Source organism: Coenobita brevimanus, chromosome 67 (genome assembly GCF_032717465.1).
Source record: "Coenobita brevimanus isolate Jiangsu-jjx chromosome 67, ASM3271746v2, whole genome shotgun sequence".
Lineage (NCBI taxonomy): Eukaryota > Metazoa > Arthropoda > Malacostraca > Decapoda > Coenobitidae > Coenobita > Coenobita brevimanus.
In genome coordinates this window covers 18918727-18946350 of record NC_137020.1, presented here as the reverse complement: position 1 = coordinate 18946350, position 27624 = coordinate 18918727, and the positions used below count along the sequence as shown (strand labels likewise).

At 42.3% G+C, this 27624-nt stretch overlaps 1 protein-coding gene across 1 annotated transcript in view; it reads left to right on the top strand.

Annotated features, from left to right (window-relative positions):
• Positions 1–27624, top strand: part of LOC145405524 (ammonium transporter Rh type B-like) — a 152860-nt gene that overhangs the window by 4385 nt on the left and 120851 nt on the right. Inside the window, exon 2 of the mRNA XM_080276867.1 lies at positions 3153–3259. Within this exon, the coding sequence (XP_080132993.1) occupies positions 3180–3259 (80 nt within the window). The 5' untranslated portion in view covers positions 3153–3179. The remainder of the gene's footprint in view (positions 1–3152; positions 3260–27624) is intronic.

The following is a 27624-nucleotide window of genomic DNA, read 5'->3' as shown; positions in this document are numbered from 1 at the left end:
TATGTAGGAGGACTGCTGGGCCTTGATAGCAGGCTGTGAAGCCTATGCCCAGAGTCGGACACATAAAAAAAAAAAAAAAAAAAAACTACCCAGAACTACCACCACTACCTCTACCACTACCACCACCACAACTACTATTACCACCACCACCACCGCCACTGCCACCACCACCCACCACTATTAGCCTACCACCATCTATTGCTACCATCACCACCCACCAGTACCACCACCACCCACCACTACCATCACTTAATCGCCACCCACCAGTACCACCACCACCACCACTACCACTACCCATCATTACTGCCACTATTACCATCACCGACCACTCGCACCACCACTCGCCACTGCCACCACCATCCACCACTGCCGCCACTGTCCACCACTGTCACCACCACCTGCCATTACTTCCACGACTACTACAACCATCCACCACTACCATCATGCCACCAGTTACCACAATCACCACCACCCACCACTACTACCACCGTCCACCAGTATCACTATCCCCATCCGCCACAAACACCCATCCCATCAACCTCCAGCACTAACCACCACTACCAGTCTCCCTATCATATCCCTATTATCAGACCTTCTCACTGTTGGCCCTTGTAGTACTGTTGTTCGTTCAGGCGGCTCCCAGACTCCTACTCCTCCCCAGTGCACTTACGCATCTGACGTTGGCATCTGTTTCGTATGTTCCTTGTACAAATTGTGTCATTTTTAATTACTTCATTCCGAGGACGTCCCTTTTACCTTTGGTAGTGCTGCTACCAGATTAGTTTATTAACGTCATTTTTATCATACCTTTCCTGCAACCAGAAGAGTTTATCCAGGCTTAGAACAGACTGACGATGAGGGGTTAAATTCGAGAATCACTGCTGTGCTGAATTATCGTCTTTAGAAAACTAGAAGAATATGAGAAAGATATCACCGTATGAAAAGGCTCAGGAAGACTTTGATATCATACAGGAGAATATGAAAGTGAAAGAAGCAGAGCAATCAAGGTGGAAGAAACCAAGTAAACTGCTGAATATGTGCAAGAATGCCTCGTGTACCCCATTTTACCGCCAACCACCTCCTTGTATTATCGTCACCTCTGCAGGCTTCCTTTGAACGCCTTGAAGCAAGTGGCGAATTCTACTTGGTTTGCCCTTGCTACTTCCAGACAAGTTTATGTAACTTGGGCTAGTTGAAACGTCTCTCCAGAACTGAATAAAATTGTCTGGAGGCAGCAAGAATGAGGGGCTTATGATCGAGTTGCAGAGGTTAACTAATTTCCGGCATTACACCTTATCATATTTCCTATTACACCTTATTATCCTCTTGTATGCTACCCATATACTTTTTATATCGATTTAGGCGGCACAGAAAACGGAAGTTATTAAGGTAGCCTACGACATACAGAAACTACCTGGTGAGGAAGGTGTGTTAGTGAGCCTCTTAAGCCCCTGATTCCCATGACGCATTTTTTATACCGTATTTCTGGTACCTCCAGACGCTTCCATTCGGCTTACGATTTTTCTTACTAGAGAGGTGAAATATCTTGTATAGTGTCCGTTAACCCCTTCATTACGAGCGATTTTTTTTTTTTGGGGGGGAGGGGTAAATAACATTGTCTAAAAATAGGCATCCATCATCCTCCCCTTTATTATCCGATCTGGAGCGACGTTGCCTGGAACTAGACTGCTTAGTTCACAGATTTAATGCGAAAAAACAGTCCCCGCCATTGAGTGGCATTATGCGAACAGCAAACCCCAACCTTTCTCCAATTTTTACCTTTACTGGTCACACCCTGTTAGAGCGCCTTAACCCACTTAACCCACTAGACCACTAGACGTCTGGAAGTGGCAAGAATCAGACTGAAGTGGTTCATCGACGAGAAGATGTGTCTGTATCGCCCTCATTAACTGTCATCCCATAGGCCTATCCAACCCTCCTCACTTTCACCAGGATCCTCAAACACAGAACTGTCCATTGTTATCTTGGACTCATTAATCTCACCAGCCATTATTTCCGTATTACCGTATACGTCTCCCATGCCACCATTTCTTGTCCGTATTTTTAACATCTCTCTCTCTCTCTCTCTCTCTCTCTCTCTCTCTCTCTCTCTCTCTCTCTCTCTCTCTATGTTTATATATATCATCAGCTTCTTTATACTTTCATGCCGATTTTTTCTTTTATACGGTATCTGTTTGACGTTCTGTCAAGTATCGTCCGCGTTTTTATTCTTATATATCGTCTTTTCTTTATATCGTCTTTTTCTTCTGTTCTGTATTGTCAGCTGCTGTACCCAACTTACAACACTTTCATTTTTATTAGGGTTATATCGCCTGGATGCATCAGTAACTCCCACAACCAGTTTTTCCCATCTCGAGTCATAGTGCTGGACTTTACTTGTTTTCATTGTCAGTGTTTTTACTCTCGTTTTTCTGACTCCTGCAGCCGACTTGCATTTATTTTATGGTCATATCACCTGCCTTGTTACTCTTACATATATATATATATATATATATATATATATATATATATATATATATATATATATATAATCTTTCCTACTGTCATCTCCTACACCCAACTTTTACCGTACTCTTTTCACCTTAACTTGGCTTAAAGCTACCATTTTGTTTATCATGAGTGGTTAGATGTAATAACAGAATAACACTAGAAAATGATGCCAGTCACGAAGTGCTAAAGGAAGGATGAAGAGCGATGTTTTTTTCTTTATCTACCAGAGTTACGTAAATTAGGATGCAAATGAACAAAAATGTCGGTCAAGTTGAGGTGAAAGCCCTATATAGGCCGTCGCGCAAGATTTATGAGAAATTCCAAAAGTTTATTCTGGGGCAAAATTTGTATAATAATTCGATATCAACATGGGAACTATTCTCCACCATTACAGAGCTACGGTTACTAATGACCTTATGGGTGGATATGGTTTTCCTCATAACTAACCAATAGGGTCGTCAGAAATACAGACCCATATCGGCTGAGAGTTGTACCCACGTTGACTTGAGATTTTTTAACTCATCATTTGGCTTAGGATAATTATCTTGAATTTCTCAAAAATCTTGCTGGATGCTCTGTATATACAATGATATTGCCTGCCTTTTTACCCCATTATATCACTTGTCTCTCCGCTTCACCAGGCACCTCGCAGCATCAGCAGTGCAGCCATGAAGCTCTCACACGCACACGGCCCTCTGGCCCTCTTCGTGCAGATAGTGTTCTTCATACTGTTCTGCGTCTTCGCCAGGTGAGTACTGAGAGAGAGAGAGAGAGAGAGAGAGAGAGAGAGAGAGAGAGTGTGTGTGTACAACGAAGTGCAAAGAAAACATAAACAAATCTGTAGGTTCTTTCCAGGCTATTGGCTGTATAACGGAGCACAGCCTACAGTTATGATGTGATGTTCGATGTATGAGTCAGCAGATAATGATAGCAAGTTCTACAACAGTCTGCCGCACTGCATGGCCATTTGCTCCAAATATTTGTAACTCTATGATGAAGAAATCCTTTGTTTCGCTGACAGGTAACATGTACCAGTAATTTTACAGCCAATGCCTCTACATTCAACTCACTTTAACAAGGCATAAAATTTCCATCTCTCGACCTTGAGTGTTAAACTCTAGGAAGGCTAACGCTAGAATACGGTGCTAGTCACGAAGAAGTACTGTGGAAAGAATGCAGGACTCTTGTATTGTCTTATTCTACCTCTGGACTGGGAAATAGGCTGCAAAAAGACAAAAATCTCTGCCAGCTTAAAGTGAATGAACTATAGTGTAGGCCATTACAACCAATCGTGGCAGAGATATAGAATGTAGGAAGATTTCTGGGGTCGTATTCATAAAAAAAAAAAAAAAAAAAAAAAAAAAAAAATCTACGGGCAAGTTGCCTTCTTAGTTTGCTGTTATCAGGATTAATTTTGTTTTGTATCTTTGACTTCGTTGTTCAGTCCAGTTTGGATGTGATGAGCTTTTTAGCTGCATGGTTGAAGATACAAAATAAACAAACGATCTTACACACAACTGAGACTTAGGAAAGTATTCCAGATGGAGACGTGGCAGTTTAGGCCAAGTTCGAGTAAAAAGAGCGTAGTCACTAAAACCATTACTGTCGTCAGTTTAGTAAGCGTTCTTACAGCTCTTCTTGGGTGAATTGTTTTGCCTACCCCACCTGCCTTACTGTTCACTTGTATGCTCTTCATATGGTTTAACACTGATAAAAACTGCATTGCGTAATCATGTAAAGAAATAATATCGTGCCATCAGCAGAAATGCTCGGGTAAGGAAGAGATGCTATAGTTCTTTCACCTTAACTTGGCACAGATTTTTTATTTATTCCCGGTAGCTCACAGGCTGAACTGGAAAATGATATAGCTGTACATCCGTTTCATGGCACGTCTTTGTCAATTGCATAGAATTTTAGTGTTAATCTACTGTAACAACTCAGCAGTGAAGATGAAGGTATGTTAATTATAGGCTGCATGACTAAAAGGAGTACAGGAAATCTACTCATCCAACGATAACTGTACGGCACTATAACTGTACAGCACCCTCATTGGCAGTCAGGTAGGTATGGGCGTTGAGGGACCAAAAAGCATGACGGTTGACCGAAATGAATGGATGAACTGTGTATGGAGATGCACATGACGAGGGCTGCTCTTTTTAATTTTGCAATCGGCGGAATTGTTGTAATCCGCAGGTAATATGAAGCAGGTTGTATGTGTGTGTGTGTGTGTGTGTGTGTGTGTGTGTGTGTGTGTGTGTGTGTGTAATTTGTTACATCTGTGAGGTAAAGCCCAGCATTATGAAGGCTTAGATGTTAACTGAACCGATGTACGACCAACTGCGTAGACTGTATTGGTTGTTCTCCTACTTTTGTGCTTTCCTCTTTTTATTTCTCTATTTCGCCGAACCCAGAGATTAATGGACTGTACTGTCTGGTTGAGGTAATGAAGATGCTGACGATGATGATGAAGGTTCTTTGTCATCATTGGCTGTACTCCCTCTAGGTTTGTCATAAGGTAACCGGGGCTGGATACAACATTTTACTTCTTTACTATTATTTCTTCCTATCTCAGGTGATTTTATTCGAATTAGGAAAGACCTGTCATATTCAAAGGAGTATAATAGTTGCTTTATTTACACCCTTTAATTAAGAAGCCTCCTAAGTTTCTAAAAAGCGTCTGCCAAAAACATAATAACAAATACATAACTGATTAAACGTGACCGTACAAAAGTAGTGAACAGTGTGAGGATGACATGATTCTGACTTTATTCCAAGACTAAACTACAAGTAATGACTTCACCTGATTTGTTGACTTCCAGTTACAGTCTTTGTACGGTGTTGCCTCGGCTTCATACTATTTGTTATTACGGTTCATTTTTAGATTGGCTGATACCTACATTCTGGCTAAATATTCTACGTCTGTTGAAAACGTTTAGCATTCTGAATTTTCAATAATTAGCATCAAAATGCTATACAGGGGCCAGAGTAAAAATGTAGCTAAATTACTCTCAATTATCCATCATGTAAGGCAGCATTTTCTGTCAACTACCAATGCTGTCATCACTAAATATAAGTGCATTATTAACTGGTTCTTCATAGAGTTTGGATGACATGGTCTTTATCACGTCATGGTGTAGTGGTATCAGTGCCTGGCTCCTGTCTAGGAATTCAGGCCAAGAGTGTTAAAAAAAAATCCATGTATGTACGCACATGAAATGTGTTTCTCATAGAGCTGGATCTAAATCTCTATCTATGTCTATCTATCTGTCTGTCTATTTATATCTAATTCTCTCTCTCTCTGTCTCTCTCTCTCTCTCTCTCTCTCTCTCTCTCTCTCTCTCTCTCTCTCTCTCTCTCTCTCTCTCTCTCTCTCTCTCTCTCTATTTATATTTATATGAATGTGTGTGTGTGTGTGTGTGTGTGTGTGTGTGTGTGTGTGTGTGTGTGTGTGTGTGTGTGTAGATAAAGAGAGGGAGGAAAGGTGAAGAAGTACGGGTTGAGAGAAAGAGAGAGAAACTTGTATCGTACCAGGGGACACCACCTGCCTGACAGACAACACGATATATCAGCCCCCTCCACCTCCCCCTCTCTCTCTCTCTGGTGTTGTAATGCTGCAACCGTCCTCCACGTCCACACTTCACCATTACCGTTCTGCGCCGCGCCCTCACAATCTCGCCCTGTAGTTGGTCGCCTCTGGACCAATGACAATACAGGACGGAGAGGCGTGTTGTAGCACAGTGGAAACAATGTGGATATGTCTAATAGGAGAGAGAGAGAGAGAGAGAGAAAATAATGGAAGGAAAAACGAGTGCGTAGAGACAGACTGTATGACTGACTGGAACAGACACAAACAGAGCAAATACTGGAGGGAAAAAACGGATGCATAAAAAGAGAGAGGGAGAGAGAGAGAGAGAAGTGGGGGGAGAGGGTACGGGTGCTCAGAAGAGTAATGGCGAAAGATAAGGACAGGGACAACTAGGGAGTTACCTAAGGAGATACACAGATTCCACGGCAGTACAGGAAAACAGGCAAGAGTCACACGTTCTAGGATCAAAGCAGCTGAAGGAGATGGTGCAGCAAGGGATGAAAGTAAAGAGAAAACTGAAATGGCTGATGGAAGCAGTATAACAAGAGTTAAGAAAAAATAACATAACCCCTTCTAAAGCCAACATCGTGTTTATTATATTCATTTCTGAAAAGTTTAATGTTGTTAGAGAGTTTGGTGAAGGCAATATCTAACCCCTTCATTCTGAGACGCCTGTATTACGCTACAAGAATGAATAAAATCACATATCTTGATATTCAGGGAGTTAACTTCAAGAGTAAGCTGGCAATTATTTACACATTCACGCAAAGGAGTAAGACACAAAAATACTTCCATCATCCATGCTCAGACATTGTACGTCATCCAGGGAAGAGTTGATTAATCGTTTGATTGCTAGAATTTCTCTCAGTTCAGTATGACCGACAGTTCACTCATTTTCACTGGGCGGAGATCCTTTTGCACCCAATGTCCCGTAGCTCAGTAGCAAAACAAGACAATACTGTGGCTCTACATCTCCTCCATAGCACATCCACGTGGCTAGCACCATATTACTGAGTAAATCTCATGCAACAACTTAGATGTCATGTTGGAAAGATGGCAGTTCTCCGCTTAGTTAATGTGAGCAAAATACAGTATTACCCATTTCCTCCAACCGCAGCGGAAAGGTTTAGGACTAATAACTTCGAGGAGACTGTCTGGAGGAGGATTCCCAAGAATTGTCTTTGCCCCATCACTACGATGTCGTTATCTTTTTATTATTGCTACTTTCAGAAATATTTGTTAAGCTCGAGAGATTTTTCAAACAGGAGGATTTTCATTAACTCCTTCAGTAAGAGACCTTTCTCAGGTTGAGTAAAGTCGTCTGAAAGCTGCAAGAATAATTAGGAAGACAACACTATCAGTGAAGTTAAAAAATTCACTGTGATGACGTCTTGTCTCTTTTATTCCTACTACCTTCAGACCACTTAATTCATCACAGGAGAAACTCTCCCCAATCATCTAAAGTATATTAAGAAGTTTTTGCTTTGTATCATACGATACACACCCGATATTTCCCTCACCAAAGCAGGCTTAAAAGATCCGCTGATAGCCCTGTAGTTTACCATATCGTCCCATTGCACTTCTTCATTACAAGAACAATATTTTAACTTTTAGTATTAATCTGTTACATTTAATTGGGAGGATAAGACAATACTGCGTCCCTGCATCCTTTCTGTAGCACTTCGTGACTAGCATCATAATTCTAGAGTTAATCTCTTGGTGCAGCTCACCACTGAAGAAAAAGACGTGGCAATTTTAGGCCAAGATAAAGTGGACCAAGTAGTCTTTGTGTGCTGTTACCTACCTCCCGTTATTTGCTGCCATCTCACGCTACATCATTCTTGCACTCACCTCTGTACTCACTCACACACTGCCACAACTCTCTTTTGCATCAGTATTTCAGCGCCTTCCTCTGCTCTCACTCTCATTCACCACAGACTTTCTCCCAGTTACATCCGCAAGCATCCGTTCACGGTTTCCCTTCAGCTTCATTTCACTCTGACCCAAGGCCACATCGTTTCCATTTAGTTAACCTTTAGATGGTCAGAGTCTCCCAAAGCTGAATAAAAGCGTCAGGTTGAAGCAGGAATATTAGATTAAGATACTATATATATTTGTTCTTGTAGGGAATAATCAAATTCAACTGGAGGTAGCAGATAAAGCAGTGAAATATTCTTATGTACGTACAATATTTTAGGAAGATGGGTGGTGTGTGTTCAACCTAAATACGAGCAATTCCTTTCATAGAGTTTACAAGATATGCATTCAGGGCAGGAAAGAAACAAACACGCTGACAGACAGACAGACTGAGCTTGGCAGGAGTGAGGGAAAACAGGAAAGCTGATGAGTAAAAATCCTTTCATTCCATTCAGTTTACTAAGATTTACATGAAGATCCACACACACACACACACACACACACACACACACACACACACACACACACACACACACACATCAAAAACTTAAATGTATGATGAAACACCAAGAGAAGACGGTACCTTTCGAACTTGACTTACTCCTTTAGAAATATTAAAAATTACCAACTATTACAAGTGAATGCAGGATGCTTTAACTAAACAAGAAGCACACAGAAACACGCAAAACTGGCACAGGAGACGACGGTTTGTGCCGCCTCATTTCACAGTCATTCGTAGATAAAAATATTACTCCATAAAACCCCTGAAAAAAATTAAAATAGACAAGTATTTGTTTCTCTGGACAAGGAACACACGTACCACGTTTGAACTGAACTGGTAAGAAATGAAGGAATGACACGATGTGAGAAGTGTTTGGAAGAAAAAGGAGGATTCTGAGCAAATGCGGCATTGTCTTATGTGGTGGAGACCGTAAGAACACACACACACACACACACACACACACACACACACACACACACACACACACACACAAATAACTGTAAATAATTGGTTGTAGGGAGTAGCCTCCTCAGGTCGAGAACATCTTTTCTCCTTAACCCGTGACAAGACCAGATTAATTTTAAGAAAGGGTTTCGGAACAGGGGGGCTAAATACGGCATGCAGTGACTCTTCAGTATGAGAATTCTTCCCAAAATCGAAGTAAATCGCCTGGAGATAAGAATGAGCGAAACCAAGACGGCATCGGAATGAAAGGGTTTAAGGAGAGCACAGGATCAGCCCAGCAACAAAGACAGCAGAGATATTTCGTCCTTCAGAACCAGTCCAATGGGGTGGCTGGTCTGTTTGAGAGAGAGAGAGAGAGAGAGAGAGAGCGAGACCCTTTTTATACGATATACGATAAAGTGTTTTTTGAGTACTTAACCCTTTCAGTGTGATGGCGTCTTTTTTTCCGTGTTATTTTGTACATTCCCATACGAGTCGGTTCAGCTTACGGTTCACAGGCTGTCCTCGCTGACCGTTTCATTACCACGGTCTTCTCTGACCACCTGAAGACGATTTCCTTCCGCTTGGTAGGGGAGTCGGTGGTGTAATGGTTAGCATACGCAACCCGGATCTGGAAATATATGGGTTCGATTCCCAAGCCGGTCAGACCCTTGGACAAAGTGTGTGCCCTCAGTGCCCTTGTTCACCCAGAAGTATATATTTGGAGACCAGGAAATAAATTCGATTGTCGTGCTTCGCTTTCTAAAGGAAGGTTGTGGCTGTGTAAAAATGGATTGCCTGCCTCATTGTCTCGTGTTGTCGATAGCCTTTGATAGTTTTTTTTTTTTTTCTGTAGCCTAATACGGACCTCTCGTAGTCAAAGGGTATTTACGTCTGTAGCAGCTTCGCCAAGAATTCTCGCCATCTTAATATTTCTCTGTGGTTAGGCTGGTGAGGTAGAGCCAGGATTCCGGGGGAGGGATTGATGCGTTGGTGAATGTCTGACTCGTTTCACTCGGCATAAATCGTCCTTACAGTTTCCATGCTTCTCTGTTCTTGTTTCTGAATCCATATCTCACACCATCCTTAAGTGGGTGATGATGATGATGATGATGATGATGATGATGAGGAGGAGGAGGAGGAGGAGGAGGATGGCGGTGGTGGTGGTGGTGGTGGTGGTGGTGATGATGATGGTGGAGGTGGTAGTGTTGGTGACGATAATGATGATGACGATGATGATGGTGATGGTAATGACAATAATGATGATGATGATGATGATGATGATAATGGCAGTAATAATGATGGTGGTCGTGATGACAATAATGATGATAATGATGATGATGGCAATAATGATGATAATGATGATGATGGCAATAATGATGATGGTGGTGGTGATGACGATAATGATGGCAATAATGATGATGATGGCACTAATGGGGTAAGGTTAGTTAAGACGACGCCCCTAAAAAGGTCCCTATTATCTAAACTGTTAGTGTCATCGATGTGTGGCGGGTATGTTTAGAAGCCTTACTGTAATGGCTATCTGTGCTGCATGTTATGTACGCACGCCATTTTTTTTTTTTTTTTTTTTTTTGGAGAAAATGTCATTAAAAAAAAAATGGGCCTTTTACCCCATGGGTAGGGCAAAACGCCCTTGGAGGAGGCCTTTTATCCTGCCATATAAATTCAGTGTTTTAATTTAATGAGAGGTGTTAAAGAAAGTCACTTAAACAAAATTAAATTTTACTGACTTTCTTTTCAAAAACATGGCTCAGTATTAGCCGAAACTGAAACATATGCAACTGAAAAACGTACTGGTTGAACTTGAGTAAGATTATTCTCAAGACAATCATATGTACGAAGAAAGCTTTTCTTGCCTCACTTAACAAAATATATTCTGTTTTAGCAGAATTCAATCCTCTCTACAAACAGGAACAGAAAAGACAGTTAATTGAACTTCAGTAATAATAATAATATAAAACATCAATGTACTTGGTTACTTTTTGGTAGCTTTTATATAACTCTGAATGTTTCTTAAGTGTACTTAATTGTATGAAGCTAAGATTATTATAATCGCTGTAAGGGAATAAGGTTAGTGAGCAAAAGATCAAATGTAGGCCTACTTAGTTATCACCAGATTCACAGTTTTGACATATGCACCAGTCATATCCAGGTGTGCATTCTTGATGTGCCCATTTTCTACAAGAGGTGCACTGTACCCATGTCTCAGAAGGTCTGCTTTCAGTAAATGGTGCTCCACACACTAAACAAGACCATTCCTCTTCATCGGATGACCCTCTTGGGGCTAGTTTCTGCATATTTTTTGCTGTATTCTTTTTAGTGCACTAGATATAGACTTTTGTTTTGGAAGGTAATGATGTTAGTACCTCAGCCTTTTATACTTTTCTTTTCCTGCTTCGCTTCTGAGCGGGGCTGCTCAGTTGTGTAAGTATAACTTTTGCCTCACTCACTGCTGATGTTCCAGGTTGTGGACTCTGGGACTGAAGAACTGAGGTTTCATCTGGCGCCGAGTTTGCATTAATGCTAACATTTAATAGAACATTGTCATGAGTTGTATTTACTCTGTTCTCATGTAAACCAGGACTGTTTTGCGTTATTGTTGCCTCCGGTTTCCTTACTGATAGCTATGGGTTTCTTTTTCATAAAAGCTCTTCATCAGTCTTTTCTTGCCATGTTGGTTTTCTTACAGAATCGGTGACGAATTTTCATTTTCTCAGCAAAGCAAAGGCAAGGCGACATACATCAGTAGCTGTAAGGCCAAACAGGGCTTTTTCCATTTCTTGAATAGTGTTCACTAACAAGGACTTAATTTTTTCATCAAACTCCGGTCTGAAACGGCCAAGCATTAAAGCTCTTGGAGTTTTTACTTTTCCACCACGATGTCGTCGTAGTACCTTGCAAGGAATGCCGAAGTTTCTTGACACTGCTTTCAGTGGATCACCGGCCTGAAATGCTTGGAGAGCATTGCTCAGAGCAGTTCCGTAGGAAACACATTTAGTTCTCTTGTATTCACGTGTCATCTTGCATCAGATATAACAGAATAAATAAGTACGAATGAGTAAGTTTATCAATGAGAGGTAAGAGCCCACCAGTGGGCTATTTGCCTCTCGACACAGGGGAGCCTTTTTCCCTTTACGCCAATTATATGTAAAAAAAAAAAAAAAAAAAAACTCCCACCACATCAGACCGAAGGCTAAGTTCTTGTGCACAGTGGTCTTGAATCCTCACAACAGTTACCTCAAACTACAAAGATGTTTTTACATACATTTGTTATTTACAAGAGATCACTGAAATAGTTGAATACTTTCATGAAATGTGAGAGAATCTGAAAAACGTGAGAAGGATGCCGAAGCCTGTATCGTGTGTGCCACCATTAGTGTCAGTGTTTGCCGACAGATGGCACCGATAACCCTGATCAATTAACTGGGACTCGTCGTTTGCAAATGGACTCAAAACGTGCGGCTAGGCCTCATACCCTTGGAGACAACTTACCCCACTCTATCCTGATGATGATGATGATGATGACGACAATGAAGATAACGATGATAATCATGGTGATGACGGTAATGATGACGTTGATAATAACGGTGACGATGATGATGATGATGTTAATTTTAATGATGGCGAGGATATTGATGGTGATGATGATAATGATAATGATGATAGTGATAATGATGATGAAGAAGATAATGATGACGTTGATGATGATGATGATGATAGTTTCGTTTTGTTTCGTTTCGTTTATAAAAGCTATAACATGCCTGCATGCGTCGGCCTTGATCACTTAATGGGGGCACTTCATGCAGCTCGATCTCTGGCAGCCTCCCTCTTCAGTCCCTTATCCCTGAGGTCAAACTCTATGACCTCGTCCCAGGTATTTTTCGGTCTGCCTTTCGCAACTCTATCCCCAGCGTTAACATTTCTCACTTTCTGCATCCAATTGTCATCCCCCATCCTCTCAACATGCCCAGACCATCTCAATCTACTTCTCCTCATCGCAATACCAATACACTCCTGTCCCATCCATCTTCTTAACTCCTCCATCGTAAACCTAGCCCCTCCCCCCCCAGGCCTCGCATTCAAGGACGCACTGCACATCCATCTTTTCTTTGTCACTTCTGTACGTTTGAGCCTGCGATTATCCTCTTCCTTTACTACCCAGGTCTCACTACCATACAACATTGCACACCCAACACAAGCATCATACAAAGATCCCATAGCACGGAGGGAGAGCTCTCTCAATGTCAGGAGAGGCAACAGCTCCCTGAACATCTTCCAACCACTCCTCACTCTAGCCACAGAGCTAGCTGCAGCATCACCTCCAGCACATAACATGTCTCCCAAATAAAATTCTTCCACACGCTCAAGAGACACACCAGTAAGGTCAATCCTTTCACCCTTGACAATCTATATATACTCTCCCCGACACACCACACACATGAAATCAGCATTATCTGGAGGTCTACCTCTAATACCAGTTCATCTCTTATGCACCCACTTATGACAAACACTGCACAAGATTGAATCACTTCCTATGCTCGTGTGACAAATCGCACATGGCCACTCTCTTCTTTGACAGTACCGCCACCAGCCCTAGATACCATCACCTTTGTCTTATCTGCATTTATTATCAAGCCCTTGTGCCTCATACTATCACTCCACTTCCTAAATCTTTCACACGATTGTGAATGATGTTAATTATAATGATGGTCAAGATTTTGATGATGATGATGATGATGATGATGATGATGATGGTTATGATGATGATGATGATGAGGAGGAGGAGGAGGAGGAGGAGGAGGAAGAGAAAGAGGAAGAGGAAGAGGAGAAGGAGGAGCAGGAGGAGGAGGAGGAGGAGGAACGGGAAGAAAATCAACGATGATAATAATAATAATAATAATAATAATAATAATAACAATAATGGTCATTGTCTATTCATTATATTTTATTTATTCCTACAGTGGGAGGCTATGATACACTGTTCAGTAACAATATTAAAAACATAAAGAATGTATGAAGAATAAACGCATTATTAAAACAGATTTCTTTGTTTCAACTCCTGTCGAAAGTTAAGCGTATTGAAAAGGCCCATTCACATAAATACGACTCGTTGGCTCCAATTGGACTGTTAGGCTGTAAAGTGGGTAGTTGTGAGAGAGTGACTTAGGAATTCGAGATGGTTATTGATAAGTGAATATGTGTTGAGACACACACACACACGCGCGCACACACACACACACACACACACACACACACACACACACACACACACACACACACACACACACACACACACACACACACACACACACACACACACACACACACACACACACACACACACACACACATGTACCCATACTATATTATTGTAACCATATTATACAACCATACCTTGTAACCGTGTATATATAAACATATATACATATATTCATAATACCTTAAACCTGTGTACGTGACCTGTACAGCTTATATCAGCAAATTTTATAAAACTGCAAGCAAGCAGCCGGCTTCCTACGCTCACCCTCTCTCAGTAGAGCAGCTGGGGGCTGGACATCAAACGGAGTACATCTGTACAGTTTTCCTTTAATGAACCTCAGTTGTTTATCTTCCAAGACCTTTGGGATTAACCTAACAGAACAACGAGTAGGTATGTGGAACACACACACACACACACACACACACACACACACACACACACACACACACACACACACACACACACACACACACACACACAGGGAGGTAGGAAGGGAGGGAGGGAAGGAGAGGGAGAAATAAAAATCCAGAAAATGCCTCCATCATATCTATCTTATTGGATAACACAGAGAGAGAGAGAGAGAGAGAGAGAGGGCTACGAGAATAAAAAGGTGGTGGAGGAGAATGAGAAGCTGAAGGAGAAGGCAAAGGAGAATGATAAACGATGCAAGCCAGGACATTTCAAACTGCAGGGGTTAAGCACATCCGTCATTAATCCCTTTACTACTAGAGGGTTATTCCTAAGCTGAATGAAATCGTGTGTCAGCAGCAGCAATGTAACAAAACAAGATGTAAATGTGGTGGATAGAAAAAAAAAAAAAAGTAAAGAAGGAAACCGGAGTATATTAAAAATAAGAAATATGTAAATGTTTCGGTAAAGAAATGGAGGAAAAAGATAGATGATGATTAACCCTTACACCGCGGGCATGTTTCCCAATGTTTTGCGTGTTCCGCGAGGTTATTCGGGCTCCGACAGACTCTCAAAAAATATTTGCCAAAAATCAGTTATTAGTCCTAGAATATTAAAATTACATATGCTTATGGCACATACCTTCAGCTTTCTCCTGGGATGTTTGTTGAGCCTTCGTCGATTACCGTAGGACTTGTGGAGACCTCTGAAGTTGGGTAACGAAGCCTTCACTTTACACTTCTCGACAACCCGTAATATGATTACCACAGCCAGATTTTAACACTATAAACACTACTCTATGATTATCAAGTAGTTTGGGATCCATACTCCAAAAAAAGAACACTGTGAAAGCAATGAAAATTACGAGCGCGTATGACCTTCCCACTTGCGCTAGTTCGCTGTTGGTATTCTGTCATTTATTATTCATAAAACTCCCCACACTTTATATATCTATTACTATATAACACTTATATATATCTGGAGTCTTTATCCATAAGTTTCCTTCAGTAGTATTAGTTTATTGTCACTGAAGTCATTCAATTTTTCATTCAGTAAAATACATAGAGAGCCACGGATTCACCTTCACTGTTATAACATCAAGTATTTGTACTCATATTCTTATATTACTAATTACTTACATTTCTATTTACATTTTCTATTGTATTTTCAATATTTACACTTCTGTTTTACTTACACTATGTTATTCACTGTCACTTTCAGTAACATAAAACTATATTACACTTCAATCATATGTACTGTACATCCATTGCTTTCACTTGCTATTTACACATTATTTACACATTTTTTTCACATTACTTTCCTTTCCCACTTGCACTTTTAGAACTGCTTCTGGCTGTGGTAGTCAAAGAAGCAGGTAACACAGAGGGGGAACCTGGCACTCAGCGCGCTGCCAAGAGGTGCGTTTGTGCTCAGGTGTGCGTTGGGTGGTATGTGCACTCACCTGGCACCTGCGGATCGCAGCCTTCCTCTTGCCTATGGCAGGCATTTGCACCAGTCTGTGCCGATCCATGTAAGCCCTCTGCTCAAGTCTGTCGGGAAGTGTTACTGGATGGCGCCTTGGAGTTGCTGCTGTCACCCTACCATATCTTGCAAGCAGCTGCTGAACACAAGTCCTGGCAACAACCTCAGGGAGAAGGACTTGGGTGGCTTGACCTTCATCTTGTACAGGATGAAGGCGTTCAGCATCGTCATGTCTATGAGATGCAGAAAAACTTTCCTATACCACCTAGTATTCTTCCTGAGGCAGTCTATCTCTCCAATCATCATGTCGGACTTGTTCACCAGCCGCATATTGATATTGTAGTCTAACACAGCATCAGGTTTCATCACAGGTTCGCCCGTCCTACGGTCGACCTTCCCACTGTCTGTCATTTCCCCTTTATGTACGGTGGTGAGCATGTGCACGACCCTCTTGTCATGCCACCGTATTGCCAGCATCTTCTCAGACTTGCGTAGGTGCACGTCTCCTCGCTGCGAGGTTCCTGCCTCTGGGAATTTAGGGAAGTGGGCACGATTACTCTTCACAATGCTGCAGGAGCCGATGCCGTGCTCTGAAAGGTATTTGGCAAGTTTCGGTGCTGTTTAATAGTTGTCTGTATACAGCACATGATTCCCACCAAAATACCTTTCAAGGAACACTTTCACTACACAGCCTGAGAAGCCAAGGGGGTGTGTTTTATCAAGATCGACAGTGCTGGCTGAATAAATGATGAAGTCAAGGATGTACCCCGTCTTACAGTCGCCCAGTACAAAGAACTTGATTCCAAAGCGATACCGCTTGCTTGGAATGTACTGCACAAACCTAAGACGTCCTCTGAACAAAACCAAGGATTCGTCAATGACAACCTTCTGAAAAGGGTGGAAGAATGTCATAAACTTATCTTTCATTCTGCTCAGAATCTCCCGGATCTTCCAGAGTGGGTCGGTTTGGGAAGGTACATCGTTGTTGGCAAAGTGCAGGTTTCCCATGATGTTCCGGAAGTGATCTCTGGCCATGTACTTACTGAAGGTGGGTGAGGGTAGTAAGGGGTCCATGGACCAGTATTCTTCCAACTCATGCTTCTTTGAGTGTGGCATGAGAAGCATGAGGGCGAAGAACACATACAGCTCCTGCACTCCCAGCATGGACCACTGTTGCATCTTGGCTGCACCTGTACCACTTGCAGCACGTTGTGATTCATACCTGTTGGTCTCATCACATATGTGCTGCATGACTTCGTCATTGAGGAAGGCCAAAAGGAAGTCCACACACTCAGCATCCTCGTCAAGAGTGAAGGCAGGCTGTACTCCTGAGGAACTCTCGTCAAAATCGAGATGTTCAGGGACAAAATCGTACCCTTCCATCCATGCGAAGGCGTCCAGGATTCCCTGTAGTGGCGGTGTAGGGTGGGTGAGGGTGGAGGGTGGCTGTGAGGCAGATTTATCACGTTCAAGGTCACTCGCACTGACCCTGGGTTGCCGTACAGCACTAGCAGCCCTTACTCTACTAGCAACTCTACTTTTACGGGTCAGGGATTTACCTCTTCCTCTACGGCCTGCCTTCACTGTTGATGCTGGTGGTGACTCCGACGACGAAGACTCTGGAGATAATTCAGCAGAAGGAGAGGAAGAAATGAGTGAAGTGGGGCTTGGGGAACGGGGAGGTGAATCAACTCAGGACTCATGGCGGGCTGGGTCACGCAGGGCCATTGTTCCGGGGCTAACACGCCGCCTTTTCACTCCCTTCCCAAATTCCTTCCCTTGCTGCACTAATGGCTCCTTTCCCTTGGAGCTAGGGATAACCTGGGACACTGAAGCACTCGTACTAGTAGTTTCTGGCACGATTTCCTCACCCGGCTCATCACACGAATCCCCCGAAGGGTCAAAATCATTATCCATCATCACCATTGATAATTCTGCTAGTTTACGTTCCACTGCAGAGTCACTTAGTCCTTTCCTGCTTCCCTCATGAGTTTTTCTGAGTGTAAAGGTCACGGGGCCCTTTGCAATGGGCGCAGAAGCGGCAGAAATGGTGGGGCGCGAGTGTGACATACTTTGACCACAGCGGAGGACAAGGAACTATATGCCGTGGCTTATCTGAGAAGGCAAGGGTTGACAGTGACAATGGGGCTGACAGCTGCTAACTTACATGCTAATAAATTATTGGTAGAAAATCTTGGCAATACATAAAGAAATAGGCAGTTCCAGGTGAATGTAAATGTCACTTAGGCTTCTCCCTTCCTTTCTGATATATATTTTTATTACAGAAATAGATTATAAGGCAAAATTCAAAGGGGAAATTACCGTGGTAATGTAGCGAATGAATGCATGTAAGGTGTTGTCAGGTGATACTTAGCCAATTCCTGGTGTATACCACTATCACTTACCTAATTTTTTTTTGGTATATATTATTTTGTATAAGTATAGGGCATAGGGCTTATTTCAATGGATGAGATCTGTGGAAAAATCCGGGGAAGATTTGCTTAGCGCACCGCGGCCGGGGAGGTGAGAGGACAGGGTAATGGAGGGGAGGTAGGGAGGGGAACCAGGAACGGGGGAAAATCGCTAAAATGTCAACAATGGATGGGAGTACAGATGAGATTTGGAGTGCTGCCTAGTGTTGGACATGGCAGTACTGATAGATGATACAAGCCACCACTTGAAAGCCCGGGATAATTCAAAATAACACAGAATCACAAAAGTGACGCCCTGCTGTATGATCCTTTGCGACCGAGCGTCACGAAAGTGACGCCCCGCAGTTACGGGGTTAAGGAGGGTACGTGTCTAAGCTGCTCTGAATACTGTATAGGAAATTATCTAGGAAAGACATAGGAAAATGCAGGAACTAAGATAATAAAAGCTTGAAAATGTGAGGGATGAGAATGGAATGATACTAACAAATGACAATGAAATAAGGATTAAATGGAATGTATAATTTGAAGTATTTATGAATGGGAATTATGAAAACACAGTGTCGGTAACTTTGACTCTTTGGTGGTGCAGTGAAGGAATGTGATGCCTAAGAATGTCATCGGCAAAGGTACAGTACAGTACACTGTAATGAGACTGAAGAATGGGATGGCAGCAGGTATTGGTAGGGTATGCACTGAGACGATATAATGTGAGGGATAGAGAGGAAAGAAATGCATGTCGAAATTAAGCCAGAAAGCTTGAACGGATGTGTACCACTGAAGTGGAAGAAGGCTGTGAGGCTATTTTCAAAAGTAAAATTTATCTACGTGAATGCAAAAGTTGCCACATATATATATATAGTATTTTTTGTCAGAATCTGTGCAAAGACTTGATAGTCAGTGTCCTAGTACCCAGCACATGGACACTAATGCACACTCTCCTCAGGGATATATACTGGGGCTGTCTTGTTCAGTTGTATAGTGAACTTGTTCTGATGTGCTTGTGTTTCTTGGGGAACATTTAGTAAGATTTACTTAACAAAATTCCATTCCTTAAATTATTACTAACCCCAACTTGGGAACGAACTCACGTTCTTTCGGACAGCAACCAACTTCTCTAACCACTTGAGAAGATAATAAATATAGCAGAATGTCTGGTGAGCGATTAATGGGGCATCTTTAAATTGGATATGGGTTCTGTAGATCAAATTTTGCAGTAAGAGTTGCAGTAACCCATGAGAAGGACTGTAAGCGATTTTTGGCGATTGTTCGAGTAGGTCGGGTAAAAGTGCAGAGGTAAACAGAGAATGATTTACGGGAAGCTTTCACGTATGTGTGGTGTGGATGGAAAGCTATGATGGTTGGGATGCATGTGAAGAACTAAAGTATTGTCTAAGTATGTGAATTATTATCTGCAGGATTATGAGAGGAGTTGGTACTTGGGCAGAAAAAATGAGAGCTGAAGGTAATTAATGGTGGAGGGTGTATTCAGTCTAATGTATTCAGATATGAATAAGATTTCGTTGATGGTTGTTTTTGTGAGTGAACGGGACTGTTGGTGTGACATGCTTGTGATGGAGAGACTTGAATTGGTGAATGGGCTAGTTCCTCGATGCAATAAGAGAAAAGAGTGGTAAATGTACAATGGAAGAGGAAAGTAGGGTGGCGCAGGAAGCAAAAGTGACTAGTGTTATGAAGGCCTTGACATGAAACCGAAGTCTGGCCACAAGGGCTGCCAGAGGATTGTATGGAGGCGCGTTAATGCAATAGTAACATGGATGTGAAAATTTGGCATGACATAGGTATTTGTCTCCCCAGATTAACAGCAAGAATACTGTATGTGGTAGGATACCTGTCGACAGAGGTAGAGAGAAAGCCAAACAATTACTGTAGTTGTAAAGGAACAAGGGGTTTTAGGAAGGGGAGGGGGTGCGTAGACATATTTTAAGATGTTTAGTGGATAAAAGGAGTCTGTATGAAGCCTTCCTGTAACTCGAAAAAGCATTAAGACAGAGTAGACAGACAAGGAATATGGAAGGTGCTGAAAGTACCTTGAGTATTTGGGATTTTGCTGACTGTTGTCAAGAGTACAGTACGTATAAGTGCGCAAAGGCGGCAGTGCGCGTGGAGAGTGAAATGATTTTTTAATTTGGATGTTAGACTGGAGATTAGATATACTGTATCATGTTTCCGTGTTCAGTGTAGACATGTAGATAATGTCATAAAAGGAACACAAGGTAGGGCAGTGGATATTGAAGTGTCCGTAGTTAGACAGGGTAGTGTGAGGATATTGCCTGAATTATTGCTTGTGGTTACTGTTTAGTTAAATGAAAACGAATTGGAGTTGCAAGGCTTGATGAATGATCTTGGAAGTGTGTGTAAGAAACGAAATATAAAAATGAACATAGCAAGGAGTAAAGTTACTGTCTTTGAGAGGAGACAGTCTACATAGGCTAGTAAGGCTGGATGCTCAGCAAGTGGAAAATGTGTCATTAATTATTTTTTTTTATTTTATTTTTTTTTAATGCGAGGAAGAAGGAACCAAAGGCCATGAGCCCGCAGTAACAGTTCCCTCCAAGAGAAAAACAAAATACAATAGAGAGCCAAATTCAAGATCCGATCATTTTGAGATGCCTGGACACACTGCGTTTGAAAGACTGGAGATCATAGGCAGGAGGAAATACAGACAGAGGGAGACAGTTCCAGAGCTGACCTGTTGCATGAATGAAAGACTGGGAGTAACGGTTAACTCTTGCATTAGAGAGTTGGACAGAAAAGGGATGAGAGTTTGCTGCCAGACGGGTGCTACGCGCCCGTCGTAGAGGTGGAGGAATGCAAGCAGACAGTTCAGAGGAGCAGTGACCATTAAAGTAGCGATAGAAAAGAGATAAAGATGCAACAGTGCGGCGAAGAGACAGAGGTTGAAGGGAGTCAGTAAGAGGAGGAGAGTTAATGAGACGAAAAGCCTTTGACTCCACCCTATTGAGAAGAGCTGTATGTGGGGAGCCTCCCCACACATGAGAGTTGTACTCCACACAGGGGCGGATAAAACCCCTGTATAGAGTCAACAATTGTGCAGGGTAAAGAAAGAGCGGAGTCGGCTTAGCACACCCAATCTCTTGGAAGCAGATTTTACAAGAGATGTAATATGATCTTTCCAAGATAAGTCCCGAGTAAATGAAACCCCAAGCATGTCCAAGGATGATGCAGGATTAATCTGAATATTATTAAACATTAGTGGGTATACCTGTGGAAGATTTTGTCGGGTTGATAGGTGTAAGAACTGAGTCTTAGAAGCATTAAAGACAACCATATTATTTTTACCCCAGTCAGAGATATGAGCCAAGTCAGACATTAGGTGTGCCATAGCCTCATCCCTTGTTTCTTGAAGTAACTGTTGAGATGGGCGTTGCGGGAACCGAATGGAAAGGTGAAGGGTGGAGTCATCAGCGTATGAGTGGATAGGGTTAGATGTACAGCTTAGAAGATCATTGATGAATAAAAGGAAACGAGTTGGTGATAGGACAGAGCCCTGAGGAACACCACTGTTGATAGACCTAGGAGAAGAACGATGGCCGTCTACGACAGCAGCTATAGAACGACCAGAAAGGAAGCTAGCGATGAAGGTACAGATAGAAGGATAGAAACCGTAGGAGGGCAGTTTGGAAATTAAAGATTTATGCCAGACTCGATCGAAAGCCTTTGAGATGTCAAATGCAATGGCAAAGCTTTCGCCAAAGTCCCGAAAGGAGGATGACCAGGAGTCTGAAAGGTAGGTGAGAAGATCGCCAGTGGAGCGTCCCTGACGGAACCCATACTGACGATCGGAAAGAAGGTTGTGATAGGAAAGATGCCTTAAAATTTTTTTTATTAAGAATTGACTCGAAAACTTTTGAAATACAGGACGTTAAAGCAATTGGACGATAGTTGGAGGGTTGGGAGTGGTCACCCTTCTTTGGGACTGGCTGAATGAGAGCAAACTTCCAGCAAGAAGGAAAGGTACAAGTTGACAGACAAAGGCGAAATAGTTTGCCTAGGCAGGGTGTAAGCACAGAAGCACAGTTTTTGAGAACAACAGGAGGGACCCCATCAGGCCCATATGCCTTGTTAGTACTGAGGCCAGTAATGGCAGAAAATACATCAACTGAAGAAATTTTAATGTCAGCCATGAGGAAGTCAGAGGGGGGAAGTGATGGAGGAACAGCACCGGAATCGTCTAAGGTGGAATTGGAGGAGAAAGTCTGTGCGAAGAGATCTGCTTTATCAGTAGAAGAAATAGCCACAGAACCATCAGAGTAGGAAAGAGGAGGGAAGGATGATGAGGTAAAGTTGTTAGAAAGATTTTTGGCAAGGTGCCAGAAGGAGCGGGAAGAATTCGAGTTGGAGAGTTGAGAGCATTTAGTATGGATGAAATTATTTTTAGTAGAGCGAAGAACAGACTTAGCACGATTCCGGGCAGAAACGTAAAGATGATGTGATTCAGGGGTGGGTTGGCTCCGGTACCTTTTGTAGGCCTTCTCCTTGTTGCGGACAGCATTAGAACAAGCGTCATTAAACCAAGGCTCTCTTGCGTTAGTCAAAGGATATGAGAAAGGAATGTATGCTTCCATGCCCGAGAGAATAACCTCCGTAATGCGCAAGGCACACTCAGATGGCTCACGGCCATGGAAGCAATAATCATTCCAGGGAAAATCAAAGAAGTACTGCCTGAGGGCCTCCCAGTCCGCAGCTCCAAAATGCCAGAGACGACGTTTCCCTGGAGGGTCCGCAGGCCGTACTGGAGCGATAGGACAGGTTAAGGTAATAAGGTTGTGATCGGAGGAGCCCAACGGAGAGAAAAGATTAACAGAGTAAGCAGAAGGATTAGTTGTGAGGAAGAGGTCAAGTATGTTGGAGCTCTCTCCAAGGCGGTCAGGAATACGGGTAGGGTGCTGTACAAGCTGCTCTAGGTCATTAAGGTAGCACAGTGTGATGAACAGCGCTGGAAATTTTGAGGATGAGATGCATGAAAGTGTATTGCAGGGAAGAAAGGTTGCAGGTTTACTGAGAGCAAAAATAAAGAGTAGGGAAATGAACATGGAAGTAAAAAAAAAAGAAAATCGCTGCATGACATTACTGTGATTCCCACTGTAACGTATGGAACGGAAGCCTGGACAATGTTGGAAAGACAGGCCAAGAGTGAGAGGAATGGGAATGAGTTGCTTGAGAGGAGCATGTGGCATTGCGTAAGGAGACAGACAGACAAATGAAGAAGTAAAGGAGTGTCGTGGTGTTGACGTGGTTGTGCTGGAATGCATTAGAAGCAGGCCACCTTGAACTTATTTGGCCCTGCGGAGAAAATGGAGGAAAGACTGAATAGGAGAGTGTGAGTAAGGTGGAGTGGAGGAGGGAAGGGGGAGACCTAAGATAATTTGAAGGGATAGGGTGGAGAGATATATGAGTATGGGAGATGTAAAGTGGAGAAAGGGCAGCCTGATGGCGGAGGCAGAGTAATATGAAGCACTCCGTTTGTGGTCATCCCTTCCGAGATCAAGTCGTGTCGCTGCCTAAAGATAGATACAGCGGCGATTTTATATGGAAGCTAAATAGGTTGAAACCTCAGGCCCCGAGCTTGAGGGCGACAGCTAAATAAAACAAAATATTAATTAAGATTTAAATAATATCGGTAAAGATTACCAAATTTTAGTCAGTGGAAAATACAGTGGCAATGTTATTTCATTTTTTGACAACGTGACGTGACACTATCTTACCAATATATATGCGTATGACTGTATGTGTGTATGAATTTATATATTTATCACTCTAGGCAGAATTAGCTTCAGAGCCCAAGCTCTCCTAGTCCACAGCAGGATAGACACACAGATGAATAAAAGAAAAAACAAGTACAAGAGCAGTGGAAATGTAACTGCTGAGGAATGTGTGCGACGCATGTAGAGCTGATGAGATATGAAACAATGTGACTCACTAAAGATGTGGGAAAAGGAAAATTTTGTGGTAAGGTAGAAAAGGGTGTGCTCAGGCATTATTGGTTAAATGGAGAGAACTGGTGAAGAAAGAGAGGTGAAAGGGTCATATGCGAGTGAGTCTGAAGGTGGGAGGAGGCGTGGTGGACCAAGGAGGTGGATGGATACGATAAGCGAATGGGTGACAAAAGGTAGTATGAAAGTTGAGGAGGTTAGGAAACTGACAAGAGGATCGAGTTCACTGGAAGTACAAGAGAGCACATGACAGGGGTTTGGTATAACTTTTTTAACTTGGCAGTCAACGAACTGACTTCGTCCTAAATATATAAGTAAAGAAAAATTCCATAAAAAATATCTACAGACGGTTAGGCTTTTGCGGAGGAGCCTAGGCTCAGGGACCTAAATGTTGTGCAGATATTTACCCAGCCATTCCACTGTGCATGGTGCTGGTGGCTGTCCCACTTGGTGTATACTTTCACTTTCCTCGATCTAGATTTTGACTCAACGTATCCTTAGATGGGAAACAGGGTCAACGAAATAAATGACTGTTTGAATAAAAAAAGAGGGCTTTGATATACAGTGGTTGCTTTGTGTGTGTGTGTGTGTGTGTGTGTGTGTGTGTGTGTGTGTGTGTGTGTACAATGTTTCCTCCTCAGACTTAGTGTGTAAACTTTGAGCTCACACACACACACACACACACACACACACACACACACACACACACACACACAAAACACTTCCTCTCTCTACCTCCTTTCATCCCTACCAGCATGACTGCCATGTTTTTTTTTTTTCTTTTTTTTTTCCTACTTCTATCAGGCTCTTTCTGTTTAAATCTGGGAAATCCAGCCGCTGAAAAAGCATTAAGGTAAGAATGTCGTCATTTTCAATTGATTGATTCCATCTCCTGACGATTGTATTTAAATTAAGAAGATTTGGCGTACTGGAGGGATTTATCAAGGCTATATTAACTCATCCAGCGGTGAAAAGAACTGAATGGAGATTACCAGGCCAATATTAAAAATGCACCTTTGTACTGAAAAATTAAGATTGCCAGACCACTAAAAAAAAAAAAAAAAAAAAAAAAAAAAATACGCCATTGTACTGAAGAAAAAAGAGGTTCCCAAGCACTCCTTTTTTACCTGTTTTTTTCTGCCCCTGACATATCAGTATGTTCGTGTGTGTTGTATGGAGCCTGTGTCAATATTAAAATGGTGCAAATAACATACAAGGGAGCAGTGGCCATCTCATGAGTTGAACAATAAATTTATGGACGTTACTAACTGTGCAATGTAGCTTGTTATTGTGATGTACAGTATTTATCAGGTACCATATAATCATGTCCAGTAACGTATAGGTAGGCAGATAGACTGATAGATAGATAGACAGACAGATAGACAGGTAGGTAGACAGACAGACAGATAAACAGATAGAAAGATAGATAGATATATGATCAAAATCCTTCATAGTCTGCGTCTGGATGAAGTTCAAGGAATTAACTCCCGTTCTCTCATGACTCACCTTTGGCCATATAAAATCGTCTATGGTCAGCCTGAATATAGTACTAGAGTACTACCGGTCGTGAAATGGTTTGTGGTGACAGCATTAAATGTCACGCTCTTGTAACTCACTCTTAACTGAATAAAATCACCTGATGTCATGGGAATAGAAAGCTAGAATTATCCTTGCCATATGATAGTGCTTGAAAGGGTACAGCAGGGAAGAAAGGTTGCTGGTTCTTTGAAAGCAGTTGATAAGAAACAGGGAAGTGAGCATGGAAGTGAAAAAGTTACTACATGACAGTATTGTAATACCAACTCTAACGTACGGAAGTGAAGCTTGGACGTTGTTGGAAGGACACAAGTCAAGAGTGAGAGCAGTGGAAATGAGTTATTTAAGAGGAGCCTGTGGAGTCACATGGAGAGACAGGCTGACGAATGAGGATATAAAGGAGCGTTGTGGTGTGGATGTGGATGTGATAGGAAAGCGTTATGAGGAACACACTGAGGTGGTTTGGCCATGTGGAGAGGATGGAGGGTGAAAGACTGACGAAGAGAGTGTATGTGAGTGAGTTGGAGGGGGAAAGAGGGAGGGGTAGGCCGAGGATGAGATGGAGGGATGGGGTGGAGAGGTATATGAGAGAGGGGGGTGTGAGTTGGGAGCAGGGCAGTGAGATGGCGGGGGACAGGGCGACTTGGAGGCGATTTGATTGTGGCCACCCCAAACGGGATTGAGGCGTCTGGCAATAGATAGATAGAAGATAGTTTGTGGCGACGGTGTAACTCTGAGGCTCCTGTGACTCCCTCATAGCTCAATAAACCCTCTGTCGTTACCTGGAACCATTTGGCGTTACATGGAACCATCTGGCGTTACCTGAACAAGTTACTAACCTCTTTACTAACACAACATCTTTTTATTGTAATCACGCTTCCACCAGAAAAATTTACAAAACTATTTTCTACCCTAGTACTGAAGGAGCTCATTTAGGATCTACATAATTTCTCCCGTTATTACTCATTTCTCTAAGTAGAATAAAATAATCTAGAGACAAGATGATAAAAAAATAATAAGATCGCCCAATCAAGAGGTCAGTCCGGATATCACCAGTAAAACGCATTTGTTGGCGAGGTACGAGTGAGGGCATTTATATCTGAAAGCATTGAAATGTCGCCTTACACCCCGAGGATGCCTAGAGTATACTCATGGCTATCTTCCTACCAAGTTTCATGCCTTTACGATAAACTTTCTATCCTGTGGCCCTCTTTTGAAGATATTCGACATGCAGCACTAGGAACGTGTCACGTGCCATGTGCACCGTCTGGATGTGATGAAACCCATTCCTCTCCAGTTTCTCCTAGTTTCACCTCTCTCTCTCTCTCTCTCTCTCTCTCTCTCTCTCTCTCTCTCTCTCTCTCTCTCTCTCTCTCTCTCTCTCTCTCTCTCTCTCTCTCTCTCTCTCTCATTATAAGAGGTAGCTTTCGAGGAATATTATTTTCAGTATAACGGGTAACTTACGAGGAATATTATGTATACTATACAATACTCTCAAATAGATAACTATGACAAAAATCATATCACGTCGTACGACATTTATGGTTAGT